The sequence below is a fragment of the Pseudophryne corroboree genome, chromosome 1, assembly GCF_028390025.1.
Source record: "Pseudophryne corroboree isolate aPseCor3 chromosome 1, aPseCor3.hap2, whole genome shotgun sequence".
In the NCBI taxonomy this organism is placed as follows: Eukaryota; Metazoa; Chordata; class Amphibia; order Anura; family Myobatrachidae; genus Pseudophryne; species Pseudophryne corroboree.
The window spans coordinates 797,935,355-797,959,539 of NC_086444.1; the positions used below are offsets into that span (position 1 = coordinate 797,935,355).

At 42.8% G+C, this 24,185-nt stretch overlaps 1 protein-coding gene across 8 annotated transcripts in view; it reads left to right on the forward strand.

The window, feature by feature from the left end:
- EGF (epidermal growth factor) overlaps positions 1 to 24,185 on the forward strand; it is a 230,742-nt gene that overhangs the window by 102,603 nt on the left and 103,954 nt on the right. For all 8 annotated transcript variants that reach the window (XM_063918896.1, XM_063918887.1, XM_063918864.1 and 5 more), the window contains 5 exons: positions 1,439 to 1,620; positions 4,702 to 4,932; positions 6,845 to 7,044; positions 13,368 to 13,490; positions 22,225 to 22,347. In XM_063918896.1, coding sequence (XP_063774966.1) covers positions 1,439 to 1,620; positions 4,702 to 4,932; positions 6,845 to 7,044; positions 13,368 to 13,490; positions 22,225 to 22,347 — 859 coding nt within the window. The remainder of the gene's footprint in view (positions 1 to 1,438; positions 1,621 to 4,701; positions 4,933 to 6,844; positions 7,045 to 13,367; positions 13,491 to 22,224; positions 22,348 to 24,185) is intronic.

Genomic DNA, 24,185 nt, shown 5'->3' on the forward strand with positions numbered 1-24,185 from the left:
AACACCAAAAACAGTAAAAAAAACAAACCTCATGTCGACCTTTTGACCTGTCGACCTTTTGACCTGTCGACCTAGTACATGTCGACTAGCGCCCATGTCGACCTAGTGTCAAAGTCAACATTCAATTGTCGACCTAATGAGTGTCGACCTAAGTTGGGTCGACCCAACGACCCATACCCCTCTGATAATTCTATTTTAATCTTTTTTATGTGGACTCTCATCAGCAATTATACGCACCCCTGCCTAACGTTGACAGCAGATCCACCTCATCTTATTTCGATCTGGAAATCACAGTATAATTCCAGACTAATTTTCCCGCTTACTGGACCCTTGCTGTTTCTGTTCTGCTAGGTGGACTCTCATCAGTGATCCCAGAGTGGTCCATAGCTTTAATTCCTACTACCACACCACACTGCAAACGCCTGATACCGTCCGATCTTGGTTAGTACTTGGATGGGAGACCACCTGGGAATACCAAGTGTAGTAGAGCATTAGGAACCTCAATACTCTGAGCCTAACACTGACAGCAGATTCACCATTTATCTTTTTCTAAACTACTTTATATACTATTTGGACAGTCCAACTCTGGTTTAGACAACACTATTAGCATCTCATTATGGCAACAGAATACTACCAGTATGTCAGTAGAAATCAATAGGAATCCATAATAGTTAGGGTCTTGAAAGAGCCTCTTTTTATACCTATGTGAATTCTGTATTGACCCAATTCTGGGTCACGATACACTGTAATTCTAAATTATCTCAGTTAGTCCAGTGTGATCATACCCTAGAAAAGGACCTTTCACATTATCAGACACATATATAAAGACTGCAGTTCATATGTGTCTTTTTTTGTTTGGTTGGATAGTGCCCTATGTATTAACAGTTGATTAAAAGTTATGTTTTAATTTCCTCCATTCTAATCTGACTATGGTGGTCATTCCGAGTTAATCGCAGCCAGCAACTTTTTGCTGCTGCTGCGATCAACGGTGGTCATTCCGAGTTGTTCGCTCGTTGACGATTTTCGCTATGCTGCGATTTGTTGCTAAAAGCGCATGCGCATGGTACGCAGTACACATGCGCTAAGTTATTTAACACAAAACTTAGTAGATTTGCTGGTGTTCGTGCAATGCTTTTCAGTCGCACTGCTGATCGGTGAATGATTGACAGGAAAGGGGTGTTTCTTGGTGGTAACTGAGCGTTTTCCGGGAGTGTGTGAAAAAACGCAGGCGTATCAGGGAAAAATGCGGGAGTGTCTGGAGAAACGGGGGAGTGGCTGGCCGAATGCAGGGCGTGTTTGTGACGTCAAACCAGGAACTAAACGGACTGAGCTGATCTACTGCCCTATTTAATATTTAATGGTGTAATGATTATGTGATGCCCTCTATTCAGTATATTTTCCTTACATGTTTGTGACTATATAATTTTTTCTGTTTCAGAGAATGCGTGCTGTAGTTAAAGGGGCAACAAGATTCACACTGGATTGGAAAAACAAGAGAATTTTCTGGTCTAAACAGCACAAAGGAACCATACAGTGGACCGACATGAGTGGGAAAAAATCTCAAACCCTTCTGAGAGGTTTAGTGCATCCCACGTTCATTTCTGTTGATCCAATGGAGGGGTATATGCCACTTTAGAACTTAATTTTAAATTACCTAATTTTAATGTTATATATTTATGTAAGCAGGGCTGAAGAATATCTTAGTCTTATGTTTTCTAACTCTGAAAAGCCAATAATCAGATTCCCTATATTATATTATTCTAGCACAAAGAGATAATTCACTATATGATAAATAAACCTATATAAAGCAGCCAACCAACCATCCTAATGACTAAATGTGTGATATAAATTTACAAGTAGTCTTATTTGTATAATTTTGCAATATTCCATGCAAACGGAAAGTATATACGGAAAGGACTAACCCAGGTGCACTAAAGATACTTTGAATATATTTTAAGGGAATGACCCTTAAGTAATTAGTATAGGCCCTCATTCCGAGTTGTTCGCTCGCTAGCTGCTTTTAGCAGCATTGCAAATGCTAGGCCGCCGCCCTCTGGGAGTGTATCTTAGCTTAGCAGAATAGCGAACGAAAGATAAGCAGAACTGCTACTAAATAATTCCCTGCAGTTTCTGAGTAGCTCCAGACCTATTCCTAGACTGCGATCACCTCAGTCCATTCAGTTCCTGGTTTGGTTTTTACCTGGCACGCCTGCGTTTTTTAGCACACTCCCTGAAAACGGGCAGTTTCCGCCCAGAAACACCCACTTCCTGTCAATCACACTACGATCACTTGAGCGATGAAAAAACGTCGCTCGAGCTTGTGTAAATCTACAAAGTTTTGTGTGAAAGTACTTAGCGCATGCGCGCTGAGTACCATGCGCATGCGCATTTCTGCCATTTTTTCACTTGATCGCTGCACTGTTAAAATCGGCAGCGAGCGAACAACTCGGAATGACCACCATAGCCTTTTACCAAAATAGTCACTCCATATTAAAAAATTATTAACATCATTGATCCAATACCTGAATATTGATTCTTGGTATAAAAACAGGGGTAAAAACATTTTTATGACAAATACAGAAAGTTTACATAGAGTTCAATATATAGTAACATATAACCAGCTTCAATTTAGGAGATGTGATTTGACTATCACCTCACCCTTACGGGTGTGAGCTCATAGATGAATGTCTCCTATGGTGGATGCAGGCTGTTACGTCAAATGGAGGAAGGACTGGGAAGTAGACAAGGTGGGTGGGAAGAGGAAGAGACGTGCTGGTAGACATTAGGGAAAATTAATTGTTTAAAGATGGGGAGACTGGAAGAAAAATTTACATGATGAGGGAGTGCATTCCAGAAGGGGGGAAGACGTGACCAGAATAGAGTTGAGGTGGTAATTAGAAGAGTAGCTAAGAGGGCGGGTGTTAAGATGGAAGAAGAAGAGGCTGGAGACAGTAATGGGGGTGAGCGATTGAGGAGTGAGAACTTTAGACTAGATTTTATAGGGGATAGGTAGCCAGTGAAGGAAGTTTCAGAGGGGAGATGCAGATGCCATAAGACGAGAGGACAAAATGAGACAGACAGCAGCTTTAAGTACATTATTTGCAATGGGGACTCCGGTCTGGGCCAATTACTGGACCAAGCTTCAAAAAGCTTAGTTATTCAGAGCTTTGCCCAGTTAGGTAATACGAGGAGAGCATCGCCAGATAGGGATTTTCTGGTCTGACCATGGCAACCTCTATGCTCCTCCCCTCATGGCAATCACACTTTTTTCCGATGCATGTGCAGTGTTCTAGCTGGCATTTATGTGATAGCAAATTTTATATTTACTACATTTAGCACATTGCAGCTGTTTCTACACCCCATAACCATTGTCAGTTTACACCAAATCTCCATTTCTTTGAGCTCACAGATTGGACTGAGCCTGTCCTCATAAAGTGTGTAGCAATAAATAATTTAAGAAAACTAGATTGAATTGGTGCATGATGTTACAGGCTCCAAATCATCTCTCACCTGTTAATAAAGCTGCATGAGGCTTGTGCAGGTGAGGTGAAATATTTGTACAAACAGAGGAAAAACAGGGCTAAGCGCACACGTTCTGTGGTCGGGCTTTGGTGCTACTGTTGCTTCTCCTCCTTCCTCTCCTACAAATTCCACAACACAGACAGCATGAAGAGACTTTCATACAGGTTGGCCAGATGTACTATCTTCAAACACACACAAGCTATGGCACTTTTTTTCTGCCATTATTCATAAGTTACAACAGGCCACTGGATGGCAATTTCCGGAATCTCGACTGTCACAACTTCCTCTGTTTTTCTGTTGGGTTTTCCTGCAGTTTTTGATAATGACAACTTCATCAACTTCATAAAGCTTACATTTCATATTCCTGTCATGTTAAATATCAGGCTGGCCATGTGTAATGTAGCATTTTTCAATATAGCACTTTTCTGTGATTTGTTATTTAACATTTTGTGCAGTTTTGGAACTGCAAATAGAAAAACGTATTGGGCTCTTCTACAAGTATTCCCAGAATATAAAGTATTGTTTGACCACATTGTGTGAACTAAAAAAAAATTGGTTCCTACATGGAATTGTGGAGGAATTTGCACCACTATACAGAATAGACACAACGTGATTTCAGCTTTAAGACCAAAAGACCTTTAGGGGTCCATTTATTAAGGGGAGATAAGGAAGCCTAACGAAAATGACAGAGAAAAACTCTGTACATATCACTTCTTGATTTGTATTACCTGATTGCTAGCACTAATAGCAGTATAGATTATCATGTCGCTATAGGCATCTTTGGCAGCACTAAGTAAGTGACCCAGCTATTACTAAGGAAAGAGGTTGCTTAAAGTCAGCTGTCTTCAGCGCCGGCTTTGTCTCCTGTAGTTGCCATTATATGTAAGACAATTTTACCTGACAATGGAGCATCAGAACTGAAAGTTCTCATGAAATCAGCCATATTGTATATCATAAAATGCTGTCATATAGGTGTCTATTCATGAAGCAGTGAAAAGTGTGGAGAAGTGAGCCAGTGGAGAAGTTGCCCATGGCAACCAATCAGCTGCTTTGTATGATTTTATAGCATGCAAATTATAAATGTTACTTCAATGCTGATTGGTTCTTCTCCACTGGCACACTTCTCCACAGTTTTCACTGCTTCATGGTATGACCAACATGATGTCTTTTTATTTTTAGCTTTCTCTTCTGGACATCTGGCAGTTCAGTGTCTGTCATTCAAAGATCCAATCTGAATGGGACCAATGTAATGATCGTTCTTGAAATAAAAGGGGTGCTGAAAGGCCTCATCCTGGATACAACTGACAAAAATATATATTGGGTGATGTCTAAACAAGAGGATGCAGAATCAAGTATTGGCACATGCACTTACCATGGGGGTTCTGCCAAAGTAATCAAGTATCTAGGCCAGTAAGTGTTTATACCTTATATATAATATTGTTCATCTACAATTTGTCTCCTTGGTTTTGTTCAACTGGGGTAAGCAGTTGTCCAATTATAAATGCTTATTCTAGACTTGGAAATAATATGTTTACTACAAAATACAGACTAAAAATAATCAATGACATGTTTTCTACAGATATGGCTAATGACAAGGAAATCAATTTCCCCATTTTCCTTTAAATAGAGATACTACAAGAGGCCACTAAGGGCAGGTTCAGTTCTCCTGAGTAAACCACCCCGGCTAGTGATGGATGGTGGAAAGTATTAGTTCCAGTAACCACTTCCACATGTGCCTGCAATCAGGTCAAATCCTCCATGGCACACTAAATGTACATTTAACCATTGAACTACTAACAACTGTACGACGTTTCACTTACAGTAGTGTGATATATTTGTTTAATAAAATAAGATCTGGATCTTATAGAATGTCATCAGCATTATAGTAATTACAAAGCCTGCGGGCAGATCTATTAAAGGTTAGGTTGTCCCTATTTTACAGTTGCTGCAATGATTTTTAATAATTTCCATTGATTTAAATGGTGCATTAAATTTGTTTAATGTTCTCATTCATTTCAGTGTAGGCTCTAAGCGCCTGATTCATGTTTGTAAGCAAAGCGCACAACTGGGCAAAACCATGTGCACTGCAGTTGGGGCAGATGTAACATGTGCAGAGAGAGTTATTTTTGGGTGGGGTGTGTTCAAACTGAATTCTAAATTGCAGTTTGAAAATAAAGCTGTCTAACATCTGTGGGCTACATGCAAAAGCAGCCAGTATTTACCCTGCACAGAAAAAATATAACCCACCCAAATCTAAATCTCTCATGTTGAATCAGCCTCACCTGCAGTGCAACATGGTTTTGGCCAGTTGTGTGCTTTTTTGCTTTGCATACAAACCTGAATCAGGCCCTACTGTACAGTATATGCAGTATGTTTTTTATACATAGTCTTACAAATACAGTAGTCTTGTTGTAGAATAATCTTACATTTGGCCAATTTGATACAGGCATCAAGACTATTCGAAAAAGGTTTGCTGTATTTTTTTCTTCCTTTTTTGTGCAGTGTGCCTCCCCAGCAGCACATTGAGTGGTTAATACATTTGCTGAATATTAAAAGTACCTATTGTAATTATATTAAGTAAATAGACGCAAGTATTCAATATCAAGCATATACAAAGAGATAACAAATTAACTGATGACGCAGAATAATAAACCCCGAAATGTAGCACCACTGGGTACTGATCTGACAACTCTGCAATATCCACATGTCCACAGACAAAACGTTTCACTTTCTGTTTAATGTCTGTTTTCACTTTCTCTTTAATGCATCCGTTGATTTTAATAGTGTTATTAACACATATGTACAAAAATGGACTCATTGATTTCAAGGCTTGTGCAAACATGGAAAGTTCAAAAAGACTTGTAAACATTGATGATTTATATGATTAAATTCATATATTCCCCTGTTCTATAGTTATTGTGAAACCGCTGATTTCAGTGAGTTTATTACCAAGCTTATTGCTTTGATTCCGAGAAAATGTACATGTAAATGACAAAATGAAACCCACAGATTTCTCAGTATTTCCCCAGGATTATTAAAGCGTTATTTAGTGTGACCACTAAGACCAGGCCATCCATAGCTATCCACCTGTTGGAGAACTACAATTCCCAGCATGACTTTTCCAACCTTTTGCTGGTAAAAAGTTTATTGGTCCATTGTAAGTGTACCCAGCCATGTGTGTATCATCATTAATTAAACATGTTTGCCATAACCTATGTTTACGAGCAGTGTAGTGATAAACTTAAAGTATCGATAAACAATGAAAGTTTCTGACACATTGAAATTAATTGATCACAAGCTTTTTTTTCACATTTTTTTTTAGCTCTTCAAGACACAGCATTTGGGGACTTTCACTTTTCTCTGATCATATCTACTATTCAGAAAGGAAATCTGCTTCCATCCAAAGAATAAATAAATATACGGGGAAAGAGTCTGTTAAAATAACCTTAAAACCAACCTATATGGACATTACTGCTATACAATTAATAAACATCAGTGCATCTAGTCAGTTCTACAGGTCTGGTAAGTCAACATGTTATGAAATTTAAAAAAATGTATCTTATTACTTTTGATATTGCAACTTGGTGGAACTGGTTCCATCTTCATTCCATTTACTAAAAACAGATGCACCGGTAACTGTGTCAAAACGGTGTTTTGACCCACAACAACTACTCAAACATTTGATAGAAACACTAGCTTTGGTACGAGATTGGTTGCCATGGGTAACAGAATAATTTATGCACTAACTGTGCACCTGTTCTAATGTAGTTTCTCTAATGCCAGTGGCACAAATTTGCTCTGCTCATATTTTGTAGAAAACATAACGCCATCTCTGAATGATTATAAAGCCAGATGTAGTATTCAAGCCTAATGCTGCGTACACACCTGGCAGAGGTATCTTCCGGTCCTAGTGTGGTATGATGATGGGATTTCTCAGCGCAGCCAAAACTAGTTGCAGCTCTTTTTCTATGGGGCTGGTTGCAAAGATTGAAGCGGGCATGTTCTCTGAATTATGTTTGTAGTTTATAAATTACCCTTATTGAGATTTCATTAAAAAATGTTCTGCTGGCCACAATCTGATAGTATGACCATTGTGCAGTTTTTCATAGCATGCATTTGTACATGGAATTGTATGCCTACAAACACAGCTAACATTAGGGACACAGTATTAGCGGACAATTAACCACATTTGCACGGGTGTAGTAGGGTATGCCAGCGGCCGGGCTCCCGGCGGCCAGTATACCGGCGCCGGAATCCAGACCACTGGCATAACAACAGCTGGGCAAGCGCCAATAAGCCTGTTGCGGGCTCGCTGCGCTCACCACGCTGCGGGCACGGTGGCGCGCTGCGCACGCCATGCTTTCAATTCTCCTTCCAGGGGAGTCGTGAACCCCCAAGAGGGAGAAAAGGTGTCGGTATGCCAGGTGTCGGGATTCCGGCGCTGGTATACTGTGCACCGGGATCCCGACAGCCGGCAAACTGAACACCACCCCATTTGCACTGTGGGGTAAATTTACTAAGATGTGAGTTCTATTTAAGATGGGATGTTGCCCATAACAACCAATCAGATTCTACTTCTCATTTATCTAGCACCTTCTACAATATATTACATGGAATCTGATTGGTTGCTATGGACAACATCCCATCTTAAATAGAACTCCCACCTTAGTAAATTTACCCCTGTGAGTCTGATTACTTTGCAGCTCATAAATTACCATTGTAATTAGCTCAAGTTGGTTTTAGGCAAATCTTTATAGATAGAAACGTTAAAATCTGAAACATGTATGCAATAATCAATGTTAACCCACCCAGCAATTTCACATGGTGTAATACATGAGACTGGCCCACCTGTAAAGGTGAACTGGATTTATACATTAGGCTGTGTTTTTTTTTTTTTTTTTATATAAAACCTTTAAATTAGGGTTGGCCCCTGATTATCAGAGGCTGATGGTGTTTTTTTTACCATCTATGGCCAGTCAGAAGATGGATGACCCTGATGAGGAAATACAAATGCATTTTGCACTTGCGCCAACTGCGCATGTGAAGAATAAAAACCCTAGATGGCTTCTGTCCAATGGTTTAAAACCATCAGCCATCGGTGTAAGCCATCAATGGTCAGCACTACTATAAATATTTTATGTTTATTACATTATTTATTTTATAACGGTCTCTGAACCACAGATAAATATAAACATGTTGAGGTGCTGGCAATGACTGCAGGTTAACCTGGAATGCAATGTTAATAAATGTTTGTGTCCCAGGTTCCTCACAACCCTCAAGTTCTTGTTGTGCCAAATATGTTAGGAGATTACATTTAAATTTTATTAAAATAGTTTATTGCATACTTGCCAATTTCATTTAGCTTATCTCCAGAAGTTCCTAGGGAAGAGATGCAAATGGCCAGTGCTGGAAGTGTCTAAGATGACCTCAAGGTGCAATGCAATTAATCGTATCATCGCAAAGAGGTGGTATAGTCATAATGACTATGGCCAGAGGAATGCACGTTGGGCTATTCTAATGAACTGTATAATTACGAGGCGAGAGGCATACACATTGGACTATTCTTATTTACTGTATAATTCTGCGGCCAGAGGCATACACATTGGACTATTCTTATTTACTGTATAATTCTGCGGCCAGAGGCATACACATTGGACTATTCTTATTTACTGTATAATTCTGCGGCCAGAGGCATACACATTGGACTATTCTTATTTACTATATAATTCTGCGGCCAGAGGCATACACATTGGACTATTCTTATTTACTGTATAATTCTGCGGCAGAGGCATACACATTGGACTATTCTTATTTACTGTATAATTCTGCGGCCAGAGGCATACACATTGGACTATTCTTATTTACTATATAATTCTGCGGCCAGAGGCATACACATTGGACTATTCTTATTTACTGTATAATTCTGCAGCCAGAGGCATACACATTGGACTATTCTTATTTACTGTATAATTCTGCGGCCAGAGGCATACACATTGGACTATTCTTATTTACTGTATAATTCTGCGGCCAGAGGCATACACATTGGACTATTCTTATTTACTATATAATTCTGCGGCCAGAGGCATACACATTGGACTAATCTTATTTACTGTATAATTCTGCGGCCAGAGGCATACACATTGGACTATTCTTATTTACTGTATAATTCTGCGGCCAGAGGCATACACATTGGACTATTCTTATTTACTATATAATTCTGCGGCCAGAGGCATACACATTGGACTATTCTAATTTACTGTATAATTCTGCGGCCAGAGGCATACACATTGGACTATTCTTATTTACTGTATAATTCTGCGGCCAGAGGCATACACATTGGACTATTCTTATTTACTATATAATTCTGCGGCCAGAGGCATACACATTGGACTAATCTTATTTACTGTATAATTCTGCCGCCAGAGGCATACACATTGGACTATTCTTATTTACTATATAATTCTGCGGCCAGAGGCATACACATTGGACTATTCTAATTTACTGTATAATTCTGCGGCCAGAGGCATACACATTGGACTATTCTTATTTACTGTATAATTCTGTGGCCAGAGGCATACACATTGGACTATTCTTATTTACTGTATAATTCTGCGGCAAGAGGCATACACATTGGACTATTCTTATTTACTGTATAATTCTGCGGCCAGAGGCATACACATTGGACTATTCTTATTTACTGTATAATTCTGCGGCCAGAGGCATACACATTGGACTATTCTTATTTACTATATAATTCTGCGGCCAGAGGCATACACATTGGACTATTCTAATTTACTGTATAATTCTGTGGCCTGAGGCATACACATTGGACTATTCTTATTTACTGTATAATTCTGCGGCCAGATGCATACACATTGGACTATTCTTATTTACTGTATAATTCTGCGGCCAGAGGCATACACATTGGACTATTCTTATTTACTGTATAATTCTGCGGCCAGAGGCATACACATTGGACTATTCTTATTTACTATATAATTCTGCGGCCAGAGGCATACACATTGGACTATTCTTATTTACTGTATAATTCTGCAGCCAGAGGCATACACATTGGACTATTCTAATGAATTATATAATTCTGATATCAGAGGCATGCACGATGGACTATTCTTATGAATTGTATAATTCTGGTATCAGAGACATGCACGTTGGACTATTCTAATGAATTGTATAATTACGAGGCCAGAGGAATGCACATTGGACTAGTTTTATGAATTGTATAATTCTGGTATCAGAGGCATGCACATTGGCCTATTCTTATGAATTGTATAATTCTGGTATCAGAGGCATGCACGTTGGACTAGTCTTATGAATTGTATAATTCTGGTATCAGAGGAATGCACATTGGCCTATTCTTATGAATTGTATAATTCTGGTATCAGAGGCATGCACGTTGGACTAGTCTTATGAATTGTATAATTCTGGTATCAGAGGAATGCACATTGGCCTATTCTTATGAATTGTATAATTCTGGTATCAGAGGCATGCACGTTGGACTAGTCTTATGAATTGTATAATTCTGGTATCAGAGGCATACACATTGGCCTATTCTTATGAATTGTATAATTCTGGTATCAGAGGCATACACGTTGGAATATTCTTATGAATTGTATAATTCTGGTATCAGAGGCATACACATTGGCCTATTCTTATGAATTGTATAATTCTGGTATCAGAGGCATACACGTTGGAATATTCTTATGAATTGTATAATTCTGGTATCAGAGGCATACACGTTGGAATATTCTTATGAATTGTATAATTCTGGTATCAGAGGCATGCACATTGGCCTATTCTTATGAATTGTATAATTCTGGTATCAGAGGCATACACGTTGGAATATTCTTATGAATTGTATAATTCTGGTATCAGAGGCATGCACGTTGGACTAGTCTTATGAATTGTATAATTCTGGTATCGGAGGCATGCACATTGGCCTATTCTTATGAATTGTATAATTCTGAGGACAGGCATGCACATTGGACTATTCTTATGAATTGTTTAATTCTGGTATCAGAGGCATGCACATTGGCCTATTCTTATGAATTGTATAATTCTGGTATCAGAGACATGCACGTTGGACTATTCTTATGGAATTGTATAATTCTGGTGTCAGAGGAATGCACATTGGACTATTCTTATGAATTGTATAATTCTGGTATCAGAGGCATGCACATTGGATTATTCTTATGAATTGTATAATTGTGGTATCAGAGGCATGCACATTGGACTATTCTTATGAATTGTATAATTCTGGTATCAGAGGCATGCACGTTGGACTAGTCTTATGAATTGTATAATTCTGGTATCAGAGGCATACACATTGGCCTATTCTTATGAATTGTATAATTCTGGTATCAGAGGCATACACGTTGGAATATTCTTATGAATTGTATAATTCTGGTATCAGAGGCATACACGTTGGAATATTCTTATGAATTGTATAATTCTGGTATCAGAGGCATGCACATTGGCCTATTCTTATGAATTGTATAATTCTGGTATCAGAGGCATACACGTTGGAATATTCTTATGAATTGTATAATTCTGGTATCAGAGGCATGCACGTTGGACTAGTCTTATGAATTGTATAATTCTGGTATCAGAGACATGCACATTGGCCTATTCTTATGAATTGTATAATTCTGAGGACAGGCATGCACATTGGACTATTCTTATGAATTGTTTAATTCTGGTATCAGAGGCATGCACATTGGCCTATTCTTATGAATTGTATAATTCTGGTATCAGAGACATGCACGTTGGACTATTCTTGTGGAATTGTATAATTCTGGTGTCAGAGACATGCACATTGGACTATTCTTATGAATTGTATAATTCTGGTATCAGAGGCATGCACATTGGACTATTCTTATGAATTGTATAATTGGGGTATCAGAGGCATGCACATTGGACTATTCTTATGGAATTGTACAATTCTGGTATCAGAGACATGCACGTTGGACTATTCTTATGGAATTGTATAATTCTGGTGTCAGAGGAATGCACATTGGACTATTCTTATGAATTGTATAATTCTGGTATCAGAGGCATGCACATTGGATTATTCTTATGAATTGTATAATTGTGGTATCAGAGGCATGCACATTGGACTATTCTTATGAATTGTATAATTCTGGTATCAGAGGCATGCACATTGGACTATCCTTATGAATTGTATAATTCTGGTATCAGAGACATGCACATTGGCCTATTCTTATGGAATTGTACAATTCTGGTATCAGAGACATGCACATTGGCCTATTCTTATGGAATTGTACAATTCTGGTATCAGAGACATGCACGTTGGACTATCCTTATGAATTGTATAATTCTGGTATCAGAGGCATGCACATTGGACTATTCTTATGAATTGTATAATTCTGGTATCAGAGGCATGCACATTGGACTATTCTTATGAATTGTATAATTCTGGTATCAGAGGCATGCACATTGGACTATTCTTATGAATTGTATAATTGTGGTATCAGAGGCATGCACATTGGACTATTCTTATGAATTGTATAATTCTGGTATCAGACATGCACATTGGACTATTCTTATGAATTGTATAATTCTGGTATCAGAGGCATGCACATTGGACTATTCTTATGAATTGTATAATTCTGGTATCAGACATGCACATTGGACTATTCTTATGAATTGTATAATTCTGGTATCAGAGGCATGCACATTGGACTATTCTTATGAATTGTATAGTCGTGGGGTCAGTGGTATACACATTGAAATACTGCTGTGCATTGTCTAATTTCAGGGTCAGAGGAATGGCCATTGAATTACTCCTATGCCTTATATTATTCCAGGGTCAGAGGTTTGTACTGTGGCCAACGACTCCTGCACAGGAATATGTCAGACTGATCCAGTGAATCAGCAGTGCAGGTGTATGGATGGTTTTCAACTTGCTGCTGATGGAAATCACTGTGAAGGTAAGATGTGCCATTCTCATATAGAAACATGCCATGTGTGAGTGCTCAGTTATTATTAAGGGCCTAACTCAGAGATTGAAGCATTGCCAATGTTGTACACAGTGGAGCGATATTGTACCACTGTGCATGTGGCGTGGTGGTCTTGTGACGGCGGTCGTATTGAGGAGTTATCTGCAAAGTGAAAGGCAGGGAGCATTTGTGGGAGGTGGGGCGTGGCAGCTCAAATGCAGGCGTGTCACAAATATTTAAGGGGCGTGTCATAGCTTTTGACTGCGATCCTGTGTGCAGTAACCATGGCTCCAGCGTCTTACTTCCTGCGTCCATGCTGTGCGCCCATAGGGTCACTCAGAGGTCAGTCATTAGCCAATGTGCATCTGCGTCTTACTACACAAGCGGCGGATTTCTAGGCTCTTCAAGTGGGCGTCTCAATACAAATCCCAGCACCTGCGACATTTGCATAGTGTCACACAGCTGCTATGCACTGGATCACCATGGTGAAGGCATGTGGGCCTGTCTCTGTGTCAGGCACTAAGTACATTATATAGTAATTATTGATCAGTGAGTCCGAGTCTTCACTCTGATGTACGGACATTACACATATCAGTGGTAGAATTAGTGAGGAAGAGTAGGCTATAAGTATAAGTCCAAGCACAGGATTTTTACAGTACAAATACAAATATGCACATAAGTACTGTGCATAATATATATCTAATTCACTACTTGCTGTAAATTATAGCATTGGCGTAAGTATCTTTAATGGTGCAGGGTGTACAGTACATATGGGCCCCTGGGTCCTAAGGGGGCCACATCGCACACCCTGCATCCATATAATTATACTTATCTGTCCAGAGAGTCCACCTTCGGCTGGCGCTGCAGTCAGAAATCGCCGGGAAAATGGCGCTGTGGCCATGTTCCCACTGATCTGCGCATGTGCAGTAGATATGTCTCTGGCAACATAGCATAGGGCCAATATTTCCAGAGACATGTGCATGCACAAAGCCAGAGTCTACTGCGCTGAAAGAGAGGAGGAGTCACTTTCTTCTCTTAACCCCTTGAGTGGCATGCCCGGAAAATTTCCGGGCCAGCTGCGCAGCGCGATTGCGTCATTCTGCAGGCAGAACGGACTTTAAGGAGGCTGGAGGGACAGGATAACAGTACTGGCGGGCTAGTGCCCGCCAGCACATGCTGCTGCTGTCCGGGGGATGGCCATCGGTGGGTTATCTACCGATGATCACCACCATCGATGGATAGCCTCGATGGTGTAAAACCATCTGGAATGATCCATCGATGGTTTTACCCATCAATGGTCATCCCTGATTTAGTACACATGTGGGTGGACTGGGGGGTGGGGGTGCGGGTGGCTTAGTGAGTGTCAGGGGGTGGAGCTAAGCTCCATGCCCTGACACTTTTAGGGAAAAAAATCCACTTGGTAACACTGAACCATCGATGGTAGGAAACCTTCTTGTTCTCCCCCATCGATGGTAAAAGTATTCAAAATCGGTCATAGACCATCGATGATTGTGAATCATCTATGGTTGGTGGCCATCCCTAGCTACCCCTAGGCAACAAGCATTTCCCCTGGCAACGAGCCTTCCCTGTGGCAACGAGCATGGATCCCAGAGCATAAAACCCCTGGCAAAAACCATGACACAACGCGTAAAACCCGTGGCAATGCGCAGGTAAAAAAATTAAAGACCTGCTCTGGGAGTGATGACCAGTTTGAAAAACCCGCCACTGAAGGGGTTAAACCATGCCTGAATTATAGGTATGTGTAGCAGTTGCCAAGGATTTTTACAACCACATAAAAACTATTAAACAGATCACAGATCTATGGGAATCAGTATGATTTGCCAATGGACGGGATGCTGTCGGTCAGTATACCGACAGCAGCATCTTGTCCATCAAAATTCCCCAGGAAGCCCCCTAATCCTCACCTTTCCCTACCCTAACCCTCCCTTGTGGGTGCCTAACCCAAACCCTCCCAGGTGGTGCCTAACTCTAACCTTCCCTTCCCCGCTGCCTAAAACTAACCCTCCCCGTTTGGTGCCTAACCCTAACCTCCCCTGCTATGTGCCTAACCCTAACCCTCCATCCCTGGTGCCTAACCCTAACCTTTCTGGCGCTGCAACCTAACCAACCCTTGTGCAGACTAAACCTAACCTCCCCTACCCCCCCCCCCCCCCCCCCTCCCCGCGGCAGGAAGGCAGTGTGTCCCGCTGTTAGGACGATCGGGATGTCGGCATCCCGTTTGATGTTGGTACAGTGACGCCGGGTTTCTGTCTCCTCCCACGGGATCCCGGCATCAGTATATTGACCGCCGGGATCCCGTTCATCGGGAGGCTAACTGCTTCCCGATCTACAGTATAAGGTGACTTCTAGGATCCATAACAATTTACAGTTATGCTTTACTTCGCTCTCTAGAGAACACTGCAGAGTACTATATTTGTTAGTACTGTACATGTGTCAAATGTGGACATACTACTACTACTACTACTAGCAACTGGCTCTAACTAACCTGGGGAGTGGAGTTTGAGGTGAACCATTTTTCTCACCTTCATACCCCACAAAGAAGACATGAGTTTTGCTGTGTGGAAACATTGGGCCACGGTCACTAGGTTATTTTCACTAAATAGATGCTGCCAAATTGGGCGGACTAGTCAGAGTCAAAGGTCAAAGTTGGCATTGCAACTGCAAAGTCTGACTACTAATCCAAGGCCACAGGTAGACAGCACAGGTTTATAAGTGGATAGCAATGCCAAGCATCAGATCATAAGCCTTCTCTAGTTTGATTAGTGAATGCAGATTTGATTACTGCACCTTTTTACTTTTGTACCTATATTAGTATTTCTCTGACGTCCTAGTGGATGCTGGGAACTCCGTAAGGACCATGGGGAATAGCGGCTCCGCAGGAGACTGGGCACAACTAAAGAAAGCTTTTAGGTCACCTGGTGTGCACTGGCTCCTCCCACTATGACCCCCCTCCAAGCCTCAGTTAGATTTTGTGCCCGGCCGAGGTTGGATGCACACTAGGGGCTCTCCTGAGCTTCTAGAAAGAAAGTATATAATTAGGTTTTTTATTTTACAGTGAGACCTGCTGGCAACAGGCTCACTGCAGCGAGGGACTAAGGGGAGAAGAAGCGAACCTACCTGCTTGCAGCTAGCTTGGGCTTCTTAGGCTACTGGACACCATTAGCTCCAGAGGGATCGACCGCAGGACCCGTCCTTGGTGTTCGTTCCCGGAGCCGCGCCGCCGTCCCCCTTACAGAGCCAGAAGCAAGAAGAGGTCCAGAAAATCGGCGGCAGAAAACATCAGTCTTCACCAAGGTAGCGCACAGCACTGCAGCTGTGCGCCATTGCGCCTCATACACACTTCACACTCCGGTCACTGAGGGTGCAGGGCGCTAGGGGGGGGGGCGCCCTGAGCAGCAATAAAAACACCTTGGCTGGCAAAAATACCACAATATATAGCCTCAGAGGCTATATATGTGATAAATACCCCTGCCAGAATCCATAAAAAAGCGGGAGAAAAGTCCGCAAAAAAGGGGCGGAGCTATCTCTCTCAGCACACTGGCGCCATTTTCTCTTCACAGTATAGCTGGAAGACAGCTCCCCAGACTCTCACCTGTAGTTTGCAGGCTCAAAGGGTTAAAAAGAGAGGGGGGGCACTAAATTTAGGCGCAATATTGTATATACAAGCAGCTATTGGGAAAAATTCACTCAATATAGTGTTAATCCCTAAATTATATAGCGCTCTGGTGTGTGCTGGCATACTCTCTCTCTCTGTCTCCCCAAAGGGCTGTGTGGGGTCCTGTCCTCAGTCAGAGCATTACCTGTGTGTGTGCGGTGTGTCGGTACGGCTGTGTCGACACGTTTGATGAGGAGGCTTATGTGAGGCAGAACAGATGCCGATAAATGTGATGTCGCCCCCTGTGGGGCCGACACCAGAGTGGATGGATAGGTGGAAGGTAAAAACCGACAGTGTCAACTCCTTACATAAAAGGCTGGATGACGTAACAGCTATGGGACAGCCGGCTTCTCAGCCCGCGCCTGCCCAGGCGTCTCAAAGGCCATCAGGGGCTCAAAAAACGCCCGCTCCCTCAGATGGCAGACACAGATGTCGACACGGAGTCTGACTCCAGTGTCGACGAGGTTGAGACATATACACAATCCACTAGGAACATCCGTTACATGATCCCGGCAATAAAAAATGTGTTACATGTTTCTGACATTAACCCAAGTACCACTAAAATAGGGTTTTATGTTTGGGGAGAAAAAGCAGGCAGTGTTTTGTTCCCCCATCAAATGAGTGAATGAAGTGTGAAAAAGTGTGGGTTCCCCCGATAAGAAACTGGTAATTTCTAAAAAGTTACTGATGGCGTACCCTTTCCCGCCAGAGGATAAGTTACGCTGGGAGATATCCCCTAGGGTGGATAAGCGCTCACACGTTTGTCAAAAAAGGTGGCACTGCCGTCTTCGGATACGGCCACTTTGAAGGTACCTGCTGATAAAAAGCGGGAGGCTATCCTGAAGTCTGTATTTACACACTCAGGTACTAGGCTGAGACCTGCAGATAGTGCTGCTGCAGCGTGGTCTGTGACCCTGTCAAACAGGGATACTATTTTGCGAACATATTAAAAGAGTTGTCTTATATATGAGGGATGCACAGAGGGATATTTTGCCGGCTGGCATCCAGAATTAATGCAATGTCCATTCTGTCAGGAGGGTATTAGAGACCCGACACTGGACAGGTGATGCTGACTTTAAAACATAGAGCCTTATAAGGGTGAGGAATTGTTTGGGGATGGTCTCTGGGACCTCGTATCCACATCAACAGCTGGGAAGAAGAAATTTTACCTCAGGTTTCCTCACAGCCTAAGAAAGCACTGTATTATCAGGTACAGTCCTTTCGGCTTCAGAAAAGCAAGAAAAGGCGCTTCCTTTCTGCACAGAGACGAGGGAAGAGGGAAAAAGCTGCACCAGTCAGCCAGTTCCCAGAATCAAAATTCTTCCCCCATTTCCTCTGAGTCCACCGCATGACGCGGGGGCTCCACAGGCGTAGCCAGGTACGGTGGGGGGCCGCCTCAAAAATTTCAGCGATGGTACAAGCTGGAATTCGAGGCGGCTCCCCCCCGCCGTTTTCCTCAAATCTGCCTTGCCGACAACTCCCTCAGGCAGGGAGGCTGTGCTAGAGGCAATTCACAAGCTGTATTCCCAGCAGGTGATAGTCAAGGTGCCCCTACTTCAACAAGGACGGGGTTACTATTCCACGCTGTTTGTGGTACCGAAACCGGACGGTTCGGTGAGACCCATTTTAAATTTGAAATCCTTGAACACATACATAAAAAAATCCAAGTTCAAGATGGAATCGCTCAGGGCGGTTATTGCAAGCCTGGACGAGGGGGATTACATGGTATCCCTGGACATCAAGGATGCTTACCTGCATGTCCCCATTTACTATCCTCACCAGGAGTACCTCAGATTTGTGGTACAGGATTGCCATTACCAATTCCAGACGCTGCCGTTTGGACTCTCCACGGCACCGAGGGTGTTTACCAAAGTAATGGCGGAAATGATGATACTCCTTCGAAGAAAGGGAGTTTTATTTATCCCGTACTTGGACGATCTCCTAATAAAGGCGAGGTCCAAGGAGCAGTTGTTGGTGAGAGTAGCACTGTCTCAGGAGGTGCTACACCAGCACGGTTGGATTCTGAATATTCCAAAATCACAGCTGGTTCCGACGACACGTCTACTGTTCCTGGGTATGATTCTGGATACAGTCCAGAAAAAAGTGTTTCTCCCGGAGGAGAAAGCCAAGGAGCTGTCATCTCTAGTCAGAGACCTCCTGAAACCAAAACAGGTATCGGTGCATCACTGCACGCGGGTCCTGGGAAAGATGGTGGCTTCTTACGAAGCAATTCCTTTCGGCAGGTTCCATGCCAGAATCTTTCAGTGGGACCTGTTGGACCAATGGTCCGGATCGCATCTTCAGATGCATCGCCTAATAACCCTGTCTCCAAGAACCAGGGTGTCTCTGCTGTGGTGACTGCAGAGTGCTCATCTTCTAGAGGGCCGCAGATTCGGCATACAGGACTGGGTCCTGGTGACCATGGACGCCAACCTTCGAGGCTGGGGGGCAGTCACACAGGGAAGAAACTTCCAAGGGCTGTGGTCGAGTCAGGAGACTTCCCTACACATAAATATTCTGGAACTAAGGGCCATTTACAATACCCTAAGTCAGGCAAAATCCCTGCTTCTGCACCAGCCGGTACTGATCCAGTCAGACAACATCACGGCAGTCGCCCATGTAAAGACAGGGCGGCACAAGAAGCAGGATAGCAATGGCAGAAGCCACAAGGATTCTCCGATGGGCGGAAAATCACGTACTAGCACTGTCAGCAGTGTTCATTCCGGGAGTGGACAACTGGGAAGCAGACTTTCTCAGCAGGCACGACCTCCACCCGGGAGAGTGGGGACTTCATACAGAAGTCTTCACGCTGATTGTAAATCGATGGGAACGGCCACAGGTGGACATGATGGCGTCCCGCCTAAACAAAAAACTAGAGAGATATTGCGCCAGGGCAAGGGACCCTCAGGCGATAGCTGTGGACGCTCTAGTGACACCGTGGGTGTACCAGTCAGTTTATGTGTTCCCTCCTCTGCCTCTCGTACCAAGGGTACTGAGAATAATAAGAAAACGAGGAGTAAGAACAATACTCGTGGTTCCGGATTGGCCAAGACAAGCGTGGTACCCGGGAACTTCAAGAGATGATCTCAGAGGACCCATGGCCTCTGCCGCTCAGACAGGACCTGCTGCAGCAGGGGCCCTGTCTGTTCCAAGACTTACCGCGGCTGCGTTTGACGGCATGGCGGTTGAACACCGGATCCTGAAGGAAAAGGGCATTCCGGAGGAAGTCATTCCTACGCTGATTAAAGCCAGGAAAGATGTAACTGCAAAGCATTATCACCGCATATGGCGGAAGTATGTTGCTTGGTGTGAGGCCAAAAAGGCCACAACAGAGGAATTTCAACTAGGTCGATTTCTGCATTTCCTACAAGCAGGAGTGACTATGGGCCAGAAATTAGGCTCCATTAAGGTACAGATCTCGGCTCTGTCGATTTTCTTCCAGAAAGAACTAGCTTCACTACCTGAAGTTCAGACGTTTGTGAAAGGAGTGCTGCATATTCAGCCCCCGTTTGTGCCTCCAGTGGCACCTTGGGATCTCAACGTGGTGTTGAGTTTCTTAAAATCACATTGGTTTGAGCCACTTAAAACCGTGGATCTAAAATATCTCACGTGGAAAGTGGTCATGTTATTGGCCTTGGCTTCAGCCAGGCGTGTGTCAGAATTGGCGGCTTTGTCATGTAAAAGCCCTTATCTGATTTTCCATATGGATAGGGCGGAATTGAGGACTCGTCCCCAGTTTCTTCCTAAGGTGGTATCAGCTTTTCACTTGAACCAACCTATTGTGGTGCCTGCGGCTACTAGGGACTTGGAGGATTCCAAGTTACTGGACGTAGTCAGGGCCTTGAAAATTTATGTTTCCAGGACGGCTAGAGTCAGGAAAACTGACTCGCTATTTATCCTGTATGCACCCAACAAACTGGGTGCTCCTGCTTCTAAGCAGACTATTGCTCGCTGGATTTGTAGCACAATTCAGCTGGCGCATTCTGCGGCTGGACTGCCGCATCCTAAATCAGTAAAAGCCCATTCCACAAGGAAGGTGGGCTCATCTTGGGCGGCTGCCCGAGGGGTCTCGGCTTTACAACTTTGCCGAGCTGCTACTTGGTCAGGGGCAAACACGTTTGCAAAATTCTACAAATTTGATACCCTCGCTGAGGAGGACCTTGAGTTCTCTCATTCGGTGCTGCAGAGTCATCCGCACTCTCCCGCCCGTTTGGGAGCTTTGGTATAATCCCCATGGTCCTTACGGAGTTCCCAGCATCCACTAGGACGTCAGAGAAAATAAGATTTTACTTACCGGTAAATCTATTTCTCATAGTCCGTAGTGGATGCTGGGCGCCCATCCCAAGTGCGGATTGTCTGCAATACTTGTACATAGTTATTGTTGACTAAAGGGTTATTGTTGGGCCATCTGTTGAGAGGCTCAGTTGTTTTCATACTGTTAAACTGGGTTTAATATCACGAGTTATACGGTGTGATTGGTGTGGCTGGTATGAGTCTTACCCGGGATTCAAAATCCTTCCTTATTATGTCAGCTCGTCCAGGCACAGTGTCCTAACTGAGGGAGGAGCCAGTGCACACCAGGTGACCTAAAAGCTTTCTTTAGTTGTGCCCAGTGTCCTGCGGAGCCGCTATTCCCCATGGTCCTTACGGAGTTCCCAGCATCCACTACGGACTACGAGAAATAGATTTACCGGTAAGTAAAATCTTATTATTACCACTGTATAAAAATTCCAACATTCCAGTAATGAGTGCCTTGCTTCTATGAACATTGCGACAGAGGTATGTGCAATATCGAGCAAAAAAGAAAACAGTTCCAGCTGCTGAACTATAAATGTTTATTGAACAAGGTTAAAGGTGGTGGTTTTAACTTTGTAAAAAGACTTTCTTATTCAGGTGAACTTAAACAAATTTATAAGGGAAGAAAAACAGCTAAGGTATACTATTTTACTTATCTATCCTGAAGATGTATATGTTCTGCATAATTCATGTATCAAGTAGACATCCAAACCACTTACATGTTACAAAGTTACACATTTTTTCTGTCATTAGATATTAATGAATGTGCTATGTGGACCCACGGCTGCACTCTTGGCTGTGAAAATATCCCAGGTTCTTATTATTGTACCTGTCCCAGAGGTTATGTCCTTCTTCCAGACAGCAAGTCATGTCATGGTGAGTAGTTTGGACAATGATCTAATGTACACACCTGTTTGTAATGCATTTTTCTTGTAATGTGTTATGCAGCCATACACCCATCTGTGTAGTACAAGCTTTGCTATAGACATGAGCACATCAACTACAACTTTATCCCTGGGGGTCAAACACAAGGAAGTCAACTTTTCTAACAGAGAAATCTTTTCAACCGAGAAAAGGGTGTGACAAAAACCATATGGGCATGATTTGTCTAATATTTGTCTAATATAGGTGTAGGTCAGTGGTTTCCAAACTATTTTTAATCACGGCGCCCTAGAATATCAGAATTTTTTTCACGGCACCCCTAAGCCAAACATTTCTTATTGAGAAATTTAGAAAGAAATATTACATTAAGTAGATTGCGTTTATATGTCATCCTTAGGGTCAGTTGTGTGGTGAGGGACAAGATTTGCTTCTGTTTGGCCACATATTTTATGACTGGCAGCCACCAGCACTGGTTTTGCCTATTATATTGACCATGAATATTTTTAATTGGTCCTGGACCACCAACACAGGGCACCCCTGCAAGTGTCCCGAGACACCCCAGGGAGCCACGGCACACATTTTGGGAACCTCTGGTGTAGGTTATTTGGGGGGTCTATTTACTAAGCCTTAGATGGAGATAAAGTCAGTGGAGATAAAGTACTAGCCAATCAGCTCATAACTGTCATTTTTCAAACTCAGCCTGTGACATGGCAGTTAGGAGCTGATTAGCTGGTACGTTACCTCCATCCACTTTATCTCCACCCAAGGCTTAGTAAATAGACCCCCTTAGTTACTTAAATATATGGAAACTCTTTATATCAAAGATCTACAATCAAATACAACACAACATGTGATAAATGCACAAAAATAGAAGAAAATCGTCTGATTCAGAGTTGTTCTGTATTTTTATGCAGATTTACAATTTTTAATGATCTGCGCATCTGCAGGAGCTGCACTGCACCTGTGCAGTTCTCATCCTGTGATGTTGGGCACAGTGCGGCTGCAAATGTTGGGTGAGCAACAGTATGCAGCTGTTTGGGGGCGTGGGGGGGGGGGGACCATTGCATAAAACAGAGGTGTGCTGAAGTCAGTGGCTGTGTCTGCAGACACAGTTTCAGTGGCCCCGGCAGCACAGTTTTGCCAGACATCCTGAATAACCTGGGGCTTTCTCAGTTGTCCAATGGGCCGGCAATGTTTATGCAGTTGACCGGACGCAGCAGCAGATCACACAAGTTGGCAGTGACCGTCTTTTAACACGCAATGCCTCCTGAGGCTTTAGCATAGTCTTGCACGCAAAGATGCAGCGGCGGTGCCACTAGTAGCCACCTCTGAATCAGCCCCTATGTTAAAACTTTTCTTGAATGGTGCAGCATTCGTGAAAAGTCTCAGCTGTGTCCTCTCTCTTTCTTATGCTTCTACTTAATTTTGTTGGTGGCACCCCCAAAATTCTGTTGACGTGTCATTTATTGAATTTAAAAACATTAAGTTAGGATCATAATAAGATGCATTTGGACTCAGGGGGCGGTATACAATTCTTTTCACCTCCTTCCACACCCGTTCTGTTTCTGCTGACGGGCATGGTATAATCATTTCATCTCGCTACCCCCGGGGTAGCGAGGGTGCCCAACCCTTTAGGCAGCTAAACCGGATTACTATGGGTGCGATATGCGCGATAACGGGGATCACTTTAGAAAGGAGATTGGGCGTGATATATCATTTGAATACCGCCCAGGGTGTCTTTTCTGTGCATTTGGACTCAGTAGGCCATGGGCAAAGCAGTGCAATGGGGCCCCTACCAGTACCAACCCATTCACAGGAACCAATAAAAATAA